The 12,596-nt window shown below is 29.0% G+C and overlaps 1 protein-coding gene across 1 annotated transcript; it reads right to left on the bottom strand.

The window, feature by feature from the left end:
* Window positions 1–8,597: 8,597 nt before the first annotated feature.
* On the bottom strand, window positions 8,598–10,196 carry LOC112736627 (uncharacterized). The gene has a single exon (XM_025786160.3). It carries the CDS (start codon window positions 9,917–9,919, stop codon window positions 8,969–8,971), a length of 951 nt encoding a protein of 316 aa, XP_025641945.1. The 5' UTR covers window positions 9,920–10,196; the 3' UTR covers window positions 8,598–8,968.
* Between the last annotated feature and the right edge of the window lie 2,400 nt (window positions 10,197–12,596).

Below are 12,596 nucleotides of genomic sequence, written 5' to 3'. Positions count from 1 at the left end.
AAAAACAATACTTTTAAAATATTATATTATTAATTAGTGTAGTCATAATGAAGAAATTTCAAATGAAGAAAGGAAGGAAAAAAAAAAAGGCATAGCTAGAGGGAGGGAATCAAAGGCAATGATTTTTGGGATGAGATGCTTGCGGTCGACAATGGAATCCTGGGTGCCAACTCACCACTTTGTGGGTCCCACGAATGCACCACTTTCCTTACATTTGCCTGCTTCGGAATATATGCCCTATTTTAGTGGATATCATGGAAATTTAAATTTTTTTTGGAAATAAAGATAACTATGCCATTGCTATATTGCTATTGCTACAAATCCAACACCAATTAATACTTCTCAATCCCCACTATCTCATCATTTCATTTCCATGCATCTTCCTTACATACTTCTCTCTATCTTCTTCCTCTTTTCTTTTCTTTCTTTCCCCATTCCTATCAAGTTTGTTCTATCATTTTCTAGCTTTTAAATTCCAAAATATTTTTTTTAAATCTAATTTTGATACACTAATAACATAAAATATTTTATACAATCATATAATTATAATTATCTTTTTAATAATTATTCATGCGGTTAATGTAAAAAATTATTATTATTGCTAATGTGAAATTATATAATTAGACTAATGGAGCAGAATTAATTTTTTTTAATTCTTATATTTTAACTTGATTATTATTAGGTAAAAAGGATGATATATATGGTTTTATTCGAAATAAGGGAACCGGGGAAGTACATAAAATGAGGACTAGTTATTATATGGAAAATGAAAATAAATATATAAATAAATGGGCCAACTTTTGTTCTTTTCAAGAAAAATCCGTTCATGTCCTTTTTTCTTTCTTTAGTTCCGTTGATATAAGTTATTTTTTAGCAGTGAATAAATATTAAAAAGAGCGTATAAATTAATTTTTAATTAGTTAATATTAATTAATTTTTTCTTAGAAAATTTAACATTTACGATTATAATTTAAAATAAAAAATTAATTAAAATGACCGAATTGAACTCAATATTAAAATATTTCGGATTATGGTATGTCATCCAATCCGTAGAGTTTGCTTGGTTTATTGGTATCTATTGTAGAAAAATCCGTAAACGTACTGTTTTTTTTTTTTTTTTTTTTGCATGAAGTTTACTTGAATCACGAGTCTCTTTCAAATCAAAATGTCTTAAAGTGGTTTAAAAATATTGCGACTAAAAGAGAATTAAACTATAGCATAGGATACCCTTACAAATATTATTACTCGCGTATATATCAAGATATACTATAGTTACAAATACACGTTATTTTTCTTTAATTTATTCCTATGCTATTTTTTATCAATAAAAATTGAACTTTAATTATATTTTTTTATCATAAAAATTATGATACTAACTCATAATAAGATTTTTCTTAATAAAAACTTTAAGTTAATAGAAAAAAATATATAAATAATTATGTTTATAAATTACACATTTAAAATAACATTATTATGCGTATTGTTTAACTTTTAGTAATAAACTCTACTGATCGAATTTTGTTACCGGAACTATGAGCAAGGGAAAAAAAGATTAGAAAATAAAATCCAAACCCTAGTAGAATGGATAATATTGCTATAATAATTATAAAATTCAATCGTGCAATAATCACTTTAGACGCAACTCATCACTGATTAGAAATTCCGTCCACTCAATTTCTCCCCTAAAATGTCAAGTAGACGTAATTACGTAAAGCATTTAAATTGTCATTCTTTTGCAAAGGTAGTGTGCTTAATTATAATAACTTTTGTGCAAAACAAACTCTTACATCATTATTTAAAAATTATGAAATCGATATATGTTGACCATGCATGAATATCTATCTATGTATAATTAAAATTGTTATTTATATATTAAAATCAGTTATCGTAAATTCGTGTATGAATATATATATTATCTAATTTATTTTTAGTATATATTTTATATTTTAATATATATTTTATACCCATAATATAATTGATATATAATTGAAGATGCAACTCCACCCCACGATTAATTTGAAAACAAAAGCTAACAATATTTTCCCGGGCAATATATATATGCACACACCTACACACAACACACGATGGAAATTCGTTCACATAAAATTAAGGAAATATATTGATCAGTTAATAATCCTAAAAATAAAAAAATAAAAAGAAAAAGGAGAAGAAGAAAGAAATCAGCTAATAATTGCTTGAAATGAGCCTTCTAAGGGAGCAAAAAAAAAAAAAACGCTACACCGATCGAGGCATCTAATATATTTTCTCGTTAATATAATTATTCAATTCGTTAGTTTGTTAAACATATATATTATATAATTTTTAATTAATATTGTCACGTCTCAAAATTATTTAGCATTCTCAATATCTCTTCATGTATACAGCTTAAATTTATTAGTCATTTCTCATTTGATCCTAAATTAGGTTTAGACAGGGTGGACACGTTTAATTTGTGATGTGTTAGGCCTAATGGTGTAGTGTAAACATCACTTAAGAGTTAAATGTAGATATTAAATAAGAGTAGGTGCCACTAATTACGTTCAAAATTTTAGTAGTTCAAATAGAAAGATATTTCTATTATCTTTCTATTTTGAGTGCAGATTTTTGTCAATAAAATGTTTGTCTTTTGAAAAAAAAAGACAGTCTTAATAAGTTAGACCTATATTTCGAGTTATTTTATGCTACAAATAAATTCTAACACTTAAGAAATTTGTAGGACATAACAGATTTACACTTCTTACAACTGACAAATCCTTTGTTTTTTGGGTAGAAGTTATTTGTTTAGTTTTACACCCATCCCAAAATATCATTTATAATATTCAAGTAATTCGATTAAGTAAGTATTGAGAGATTGAAATTTTACTTTCTGCATACATTAATCTATTGGCTAACAACAGGCCGATAATTTTTTAAATGAAACTCCGATAATTATTGACTTGTTAAGTTGAGAAATACAATAGAAATAAAATTTAAAAAATATATATGTGATATAAGTTTTAGTTTTGGCCACACATTTTATTATGAATTGATTTAGTAGATAAAAAAAGGATTATCTCACCAAAAGTGGAAGTGTATGCAACTTTTATTAACGGTTGAAGAAGAAGATTGGGTGAGAGAGGGGTTGGTGGTGTTGGAATCTAATTCCCTATCTGTTTTTGACAGGTTCCTGCTTTTTTGCTCATTTTTCCTGGAAGAAAAAGAGAAAAAGCTTACCACTTATTAATTAATTTAGCGAAATTATAGTTGTAAAGCCACCAAAATTGCAGCCTTAATCCTGAGTCCATTTGTCCTCTCTCAGTCTCTTGCAATTTAGAAGTGTAAGAGAGAAATGGAAAGTTAGAAACTAGAAAGAGAGCCATGCACGTGCATGAGATATACAGATCAGAGTGTATGGGACCAACCTCTCTTCTCTACTTGCATCAACCAAAGTGGGGGCGTCAAAAAGCATTCCCCTACCTACTTTATTTTTGTCTCCTCCCTTAATTATATTAGTGTTAATTATTCCCATCATTTGTGTAATGTCACATTTATATAGTATAAATTACACACTTTTGTGCTTACTACATTCCAAGCCATCTAATTATTTGAGTTGGATTACAATTATTTATTTTTGACGTTAATAATTCTTTTTCAATAGTATTTTTCAGTTGCTAACTATAAATAGAATTTAAACCCCTAACCCTTCATTATTTAAACAAAAGAATAAGTTGAATATTCGATCAATTTAAATTTATTTTTAAAAAAAAATTATATTTTAATTTTAAGACTCAATTTAAAATTTTATTTTTAAAATATATATATAAAATGAATTAAATTTGAAGTTATGTATTAAATATTTGTCATAAATTAAAACTATTTAATCCAAAAGTTTAAAAAGATAAATAAAGGGGCCATGTATATGAACGCTTTTTAATTTGATTATGGAGGTAAAGATGGTGCTGGACTTGGATATGGGGAGGAGTGGTGCTTAACATTGGTGTGGTGTCAGGTACAACTTGCACCCAGCGACTTTTTGAACTTAATTCAAAAAGCAAATTAACAGAGAAAACGGACCATCCGATTTCATATAAATTGTCAAAAAAAATTTTGATCATGGAAAAATCGCAGAGTCCGATTTACTTTATGTAAATTTCAGATCCTCCCTCCATACAAAACGGACCCTCCGATTTACTTCCAAAAACTTAAAAACAATGAACTCGGAGGGTCTGATTTCTTAACACCAAATCTGAACAAAAAATTGTCCCACAAATTAGTATAGCACCTCCATCATCCATAACCCGGCACAACACCTTCACCTCTTCCATAACAAAAAAAATCAACCGTATATGAATGGCCCCTCAATATTTTTGAATTTGTCGTGTGAATTCTATATATAGATAATTTTTTTATGTTGTAATTTTTGTTTTTCTGCCAAGATAAAAAGATGGAATTCTAAATTTTTGATTACTTAATCTACAAATTTAAATCAATACATAAAAATACATAAATATATCTTTAAGAATATTGTAAGGATAATATATAAGTGGATTACTTTCCGAGACGGAGACTGAAAAATGGAAAAGGGGTATTACGTAGCAGTGTTCCATGAATTGAATTTGCCACAATATGTGGCCTCATGGGCTGCAATCACTTGAATTGTATATCTAATTAAATATAATAAATAATGCAGCAATCACACATCCACCACACTCCACTCTCCATTCTCAACCATACATACATATTTCATATTTCCTTCCCATACCTCTCCACCACCGTATGTATAATTGCACATTATTCATATTTCACGTTAATATAATTAGATTCCCTTATATCTATCTATCTATCACTACCTTCAACCTTTATTTTTTCAAAAAGAATATTCATGATGTATACAACGTAACACTTAGCTTATAGAGGAGAAGTTGAACAACTTTCTTCGGTTTCTGAGTTCATTTTGGATGAGCATAATAATTCTCTCTCTAATCAAGTCTTAACTTCATAAAATACAAGAAGACAAGTCAACCAGTCACGTTGTGTAGAGCCCAAATTGGGCCCAAGATTTATATTTTTAAAATTCAACGATGATGAAAGGCTAACCAACACGTATTTACAAGCAGGTCCGGGTCGTTCTGTCTTATCAAGCGTGAATATATGGGCCACCAATCCAACATCTGAGCCCATTTTAAAAGAAAGCAATTGGACAGGCCCATACATGTACTTACCGAGGGATCAAATCAAAATAAAAATAAAACAGTGCCCGACCAAAAAAATAAAAAATAAAAAATAAAACAGTGCTGCTATACACGATTGATTTAGGAACAGAATCATATGTATTTCCATTGGCGTGACATGATCATTTTGCTTTGAAATCATGCAAGATATCATCATCACATGCGTGCTTACTTCATTATATATATATATATATTTGTGGAATAGCACGTAAGATATATAGTTACATACACCTCAAGTGTCATCAAGAGAGCATGAAATGCATGCGTTTAGTGACTTGTTTGTGTTTTCTAATTAATAGATAAAGAGTTGAGAAGTTATAGGTTGTTGGGAATTTAATAATCCCGAAAAGGGGTAGTGGCAATGTGTAGTAGGGCAAGAGAATATTAATGAGGATGCAGAGTAAGGTGCATGGAATGGGAATGGAGGTTGAGAGTAGGTATTATTAATGATGAAACTATATATCCTGCAAGCAATGCAAGAAGTTGAATAGATGAACAACTAACACATATTGATGCATGGTAGTAGACATTAAATTTAGCTGCTACTCATAGTTAGTAGTTACTAGTTAGTATCAAGGAAGAGCCTGACATCATGCACATGCCTACTTTATAGTCTATGCAAAAGAGACCTCTAAATAATTAAGTATCCCAACCTATTCAAAGTAAGTCTTAACTATATATAGTTGATAGAACCGAACCGATAATTAAATCGGTTAGATTATTAGTTTATTAATTTATTAATTCAATCGGTAAATTACTAGTTGAATTATTTAAATAATATATAATTAATAAATATAAATTTAAAAAAATATAATATAATTGATATATTATATATTTTTAAAAAAATAACAAACGCAATGAAAAGCAACTTGATCTAGTGGTAGTCGCACATGATGCAAGAGCATCCAAGTTTGAATATAAAGAAGGGCTTTCTTTCGTTAATTGTTGATATGCAATTCTAATCAATTCTATCCCATTTTAATTCTTTTTTATTTGAATGGTCAAAATATTAGACTGAATCGATTTATAGTTCAAATTATTGATTTTCCAGTTAAACCGGTCAGTCTAATCAATTTTAACAACTATGGCTCTAGCATTCTTCTTTTCTTTCCCCTTTGACACATGCAAGTTTAATAAGACTGAGATGTAGCAACATTTTTAAATTAAACCTATTATCATGATATCCTTATTTTATCAATTTTCAATCATTAATTCACACCCGAAATAATCTCCCAAAAAAATAATAAATGAATCAATTTGGATTTTAAAAGATACATAGTGAATTATATATATTGGTCCTTTTTGTCATTTCGAACGTTACTGATAAAAAAAGTTGTTAATAGGGATTATCATGCATCAAATTGACTCACAAGTTACATTGTCAATAACGTTATGTGTATACCATAAAGTGTTCATTAACAAATTACATTAGTATATATACACAAATTATTTGTTAAGTAGAAAAGTTAAAAAAGAATATTTTTGTTACATCTATAAATATTTTGAAAATTTGTTTACCGTTTATACTTTCTCGAATTATTTTTATCAGTAACGTGAACTTTTAGATACCATTTTATGGTTTACTCAATCGAAATTAATACATTATATGTAAAATTTTTATACAAAGCAATTCAGTGTAATATTTATGTGGATGAACATTAGAACGGATAACACGGAACATGTAAAATATATAATAAGACAAGATTGAAGTGGACCATTCTACATTTCTACTAGCTATTAGTTATTACATCTCAAAAGTACAACATGTGGGGAAACAAAGAATAAATGGGAAAATTACAAGAGAATAACATACAACAAAATACCTGGCCCAGCAAATTTGTTATTTCTAATGTCGTTTGGTTTTTGTGGTTCCTTGAACCCAAAATAGCCAGTTTGAATCCCAAGCCAAGTTAATACAGTGGACCCAATAAAAATTGACTCCAATATACAGGACCACATGGAATCATGCTCAATTTCTCAATTTAGTGCTATCTTTAATTTGTTTTTGTTGAAAATCTTAAGAACGTTATGCTAGCACTCACTTAGAAAATCAACTTCATTTTTTACCTACGTGTAAGGTTGTAATGCAATGACAATTGTGGATTCGGTAACCTTGCATTTTGTTTTTCTTTCAAGTTTGAAAAGGTGGAGCTATACTTTGTAGATCTAATCTTATAACTTTCCGCCAAATCGCGTGATTAACAACGACATAACTTGTTTGTGGGGGGTAGAAAGTTCACTTGCTCCACGCGCCGTTTTCTACTTTGTCACTTATATGCTTCATTAATCATTAAGTGATTATTCTAACTTGAATGCTAGAATTTATTCATTAGATGAAGGTTTAATTTATTCATCTATTCAAGTAAATATGTAACAATTCATTAACTATCCGATAAATTTTACAATAGAATATAGATTTATAACACATTAGTCCTTGACATGTTAGATTAGAAAAATAATACGAAAAAAGTTATGATGCATAGACACAGACACTGACACGAACACGTCGACACGCAAATTTTAAAATCTTGCATGATACGAGAACACGCATACATATAAAATATAAACTATTTTTTAGATAAATTGTAATGATATTTTGATATTTTATTGATATTAAAATATAAATTAAAATTTTTAATTATTTTTAATATCTTATTTTAATTATATCAAGTATTTAAAATATTTTTTTGTTTTAATAAATAATAATATATACTATATCTAAATTTATTTTAAGAATATATGTTAAGAATAAGACTGGATACGCTGACACGTGATGGTATTTAGGTGTGTCCAGGTGTGGCCGGAGAAGAATTTTTTATTTTTTATTAAGACACGGTTGAACATAACAAACACGCGTGTCGGACGAGTGTCGGTGAGTATCGAGTCCGAAATGTGTCTGATACGCGGATACGACAACTCAGCATAGTAAAAAAAAGAAAGGGCTACAACTTTGAGGTAAAGAAAAAGGTGAAATTCTTTGCAAAAAAGTCTTGGCAGAGCCAGAAATTTCGAGATTCTACAAGAAATTCCAAAGTACTTATCTGTACACCACTTTGCTGTTTGCTAATATAAGCAATGGCGTTTAAAAGTCTTAGGTACATAATAAGTACATAAGACAAGTTCAATATTACAACTGTCATTTGAAATTTGGACATGGTTTGATATTTGCACATGAACATTTAAATTTGAAAGGAAACTGTTCGAAATTGGTGTCCAATAATTAATGGAGATGCTCAATTTTTAGCCTTGGGAAAAAAAAAAAAAAAAAACAAAGGGCCACAGTTAGGTTCAGATGAGCAGTGTGTGCATATCAAGAGTAGTAATTACTAATTAGTATATCCTATCCTTAAATATGCATAAATAAATGCATCGATCAAACCACCATCATTCACATGAATCATTAACTGTTTTAACAGCATGCTAATTTGCACATTTTGCAGCACATTGTTGTCCATCACAATCATTTCAAAAGTACACAAATTATTAGAGAACAGAAAAAGAGAGAAGCATAATTACCACACTGTCAATTAAGACAATTAACTTAACATATGGAGGGAAATTAAAATTAAAATTAAAAAAATTAAAACTAAAGACTAGTAGTATTTTTACCAAGGGTGTTGGTGAAATAATAACAGCACACTACAACCCTAGAGAGAATTCAAGTTCAGAATATTAATTAGTCTAAACTACACTCTAAAATGGATTAATCACATTCTTGAAAAAATCCCGGGAAAAAAAAAAGACTAGTATTTGGAGATCTAATAATGTACCATGGATGGCTTGTGAACTGGTGTGAGTGTTGTAGGAGAAGATTCCAATGGAAGAATCTGTGATGAACTTGAAGGGAAGTGTGGTAGATTCTTCTGATGAAGCTGTTTCTGTTCTCTTTCTCTGTTGTTGTTAATGACACTAAGCATTGTTGTTGAATTAGGGGAATCTTTAACTTTAACCTCAGTAGTTTCAGCTACAAGATTCTGATTCTGATTCTGTTGTGCCTTCCTCTGAGCTTCTTCCATCAATCTTCTGTACAACTTCTCCTCAGCATCTCTTAAGAACTTGAACTTTGGAGGAGGTGATGATGAAGGCCTAATAAACCTGTTATTGAACTCTGAAGAAGATGGTGGTGAAGATGATTCAAAGAGAGGGTTGTTGAATCCTTCAAGGTTCTCCAAAGAGTTCCTCAATGGTGAAGAAACCATTGAATTAAGAAAAGGTGTGTCAATTGCAACCATCAAATCACTCAAACTCCTTGTTCTTGAACCTCTTCTGCTCCTACCATCACCACCACACCTTGATTTCCCATCTTCAGATTCCAAATCTTCCTTTGTTTCCTCCTTGATTGTGAACAAGAATCTTGGTGGACCAGCCAGATTGTGAAGCCTCATCAACTCAAGTTCCACACTTTCTTCCACCCCATTATTACTAACACCATTGTTCTTCAAAACCACATCTTTGGTCTCCAAATCCAAATCAGCTTCACCCTTGTTGTTCCCTTCTTCTTCAGATGCAACAACAACACTCAGAGAATTGTTGTTGCTGCAACACACACCATAAAGCACACCCTTTTCAAGCTCTTCAACCTCAGTATTCTCCTTCTCCTTCTTCTTCTTCTTCTTCCAAAGCAGCAAGTAGCAGAGTTCAGCAACCAGAGCCAACAAGAGGAAACCAAACACAACGCTTAAAGCAACACCTAACCCAATAAAAGACATGATGATACCCTTCTTCTTCTTCTTCTTTTTTCTTCACATCCTTTTAACAAAAGGCATATACTTTCTCTCTATTTATGAAACTCACGGTTATGTGAAAGAGAGAGTGTAATTTATAGTATAGCCTCAACCACACACATAAGATAGTTCAAGTAGTGGAACACAACACAACACTGCTTTGGGTAAAGTCTTACCTTCTAAGCTCAACATAACACAAAACAGCTTAGCTTATATTGTCTAAGGAACTATAATGGAATTTGTGTTTGGATTTCAACTTTTGAACAATGAGGTTTGGAAAACGATGTCAAACCTGTTTTTATACTCTTAAATTTTTTTTGATATTATAATTTTAGTTTAATTACTTTGTTTGTTAGTCTCTATAGTTTTGCAAAATTTTTAATTAGGTTCCTATACTTTTTTTTCTTTTAATTAGGTACCTGCACTAATTTTTTTTTCAATTGAGTTCCTACACTATTTTTTTCTTTTATTTAAGTCACTGTACCAATTTTTTTTTTAGTTGGCTATACAATTAAGCTAATTACTACCAAGAGGGACCTAATTGAAAAAAAATTTGGTACAAGGGCCAATTAAAAGAAAAAAAAGTATAGAGACTTAATTAAAAATTTTATGAAACTATAAGGACCAACAGAGTATTTAAACCTGTAATTTTTTATAATTTAATCAATTCTAAAAATTTTACTAGATCAAAACGTTTTTACAATTCAAATCTTGTTATTATTCTACATGCTAAATTTATTCTTTTAATTTTATGTAAAATCTCAATTTAATCAGAAATATGATGTGGTTTATATGGTGCTAATAAAACAATTTACTCATAATGGAACCTGTTTTTATACTCTTGAATATTTTTTATAGGATAATCTTTAATGATTTAATCAAATCTAAAAAAATTTAACTAGATTGAATGTTTTTACAATTTAAATCTTGTTATTAATCCACGTGCTAAATTTATTCTTCTAATTTTACATAAAATCTCAATTTTTATTACAATGAATATGGTGCCAATAAAACACCTTTGTCATGTTATAAATATCAGGAATGAATAATATGTTGTGGAAATTTCACTATCACTAATTAAAAATAAGATCCCAAAATATCTAACTAAGGAAAACAATTTACCATAATAAAATTATGTAAGATTTGGACATAATTTTCATATATTGTCAGAGATATTCAATTAGATATTGTAAAATCAGTAAAATAACTAATTTTGAGGGGTAATGCTAGGTAGACAAAAAAAAACAGCCAGAATTTTGTCTTATTTAGCATTAATTAATTGTCGCAACAATTAATGAATGCTAAATAAAGCAAGTTATGGCTGTTTTTGACTGATTTTCTTTGGTTACCAAACATTTCCGAATTTTGAGATAGGAAGATTATTTATGGCAAATATCTTGATGTATTTTTGTGGGTAAAGTGTGTGTGAGAATGGTTGGAAAGCACCTCACATGGGTGTCATATGTTACTATGATTTATCATCAAAGCCAAAAACATAAACAACAATTTCACTTGACCAATCCGGAAAGAAGATTTGGAAGGAAACAAATAAAAGAAAATAAAATAGATGCTTGATTTATGGGACGGGTTAAAGGGAAGAGTTATTTTATACCAAATTCAATTAATGGGGTCACCAGAGCACACGCAATCTGATGTGGTTAGAACTTAGAACATAATAAAAACAGCCGTCATCCACAAAGATTTAGCTGGTTAAAGCATCTAACTTTTCATTTTTAAAAGATATGTTGTATTCTTTTTTTTTTAAAGAAATAATAATTAAATTTGATTAAAAATTGTTTGTGATTTGTGATAAGAGTTTCATTGCTTAATCGCGTGATTCGCGTCTTATTTGATCAATATCCAAATCTATAAGATCTCGTTTACTTGATTCTCCAATAAATTGAATTTAGCCTATACATGAGAAGTTGAACATTTTTGCATTTAATGTGGGTTATATTGCTATCTTAAATGTCTCTTTTTTTATTATGTATAATTATTAAATTTTATTAAAATTAAATAATTAAAAGAAAATAAAAATAATAGCATTTTAATATTATTTTATCTCTCTATTAATTTCATATTTTATAACTTTAATTTTCGTTGTCACTGTTACAACTTTCAAGTAGTGTAACATTTCTTTTTTTGTATATAATTTATCTGGATAGTTTTTTTTTTTTTTTTTTTTTTCTTTTACACATCAGACACCTACACACTCACACACACCATTATTGCTATGGGTTTCATTATTTCGCGAGCTTACTCAAAATTTGAACCCTTGTCCAATTCTTTTTGAGACGTAGATTCTACCAATGGTTCTAAGATTTGGCCATATTTGAGTAGTATTAAAAATACCTGGATAAATTTGTTTTTAAGAGATTATTTATTTTTTAAATTTTGGTTATTAAATTTTTTAAATAAATTCATTTTTTTAGATATTTTAAATTAGTCGAATTAGTTTTTCTATTATTATTCACGTTTTTCATGCCATCAGAATTTACTTATATGACACCTTAAGTTATACTACATTACATATTTAACAATTTTAATTGAAAACTAACATGATAAGTTTATAAAATTATATCAACTTAATTCTAAATTGAAAAATTTTAATACCTGGAAGTCTTTTAATTTGATATAATTTCATAAACTTATGACATTATCA

Source organism: Arachis hypogaea, chromosome 13, assembly GCF_003086295.3.
Source record: "Arachis hypogaea cultivar Tifrunner chromosome 13, arahy.Tifrunner.gnm2.J5K5, whole genome shotgun sequence".
Taxonomy (NCBI): Eukaryota; Viridiplantae; Streptophyta; class Magnoliopsida; order Fabales; family Fabaceae; genus Arachis; species Arachis hypogaea.
The sequence above is the reverse complement of the archived record's forward strand: the minus strand, read 5'-3'. Positions and strand labels throughout refer to the sequence as shown.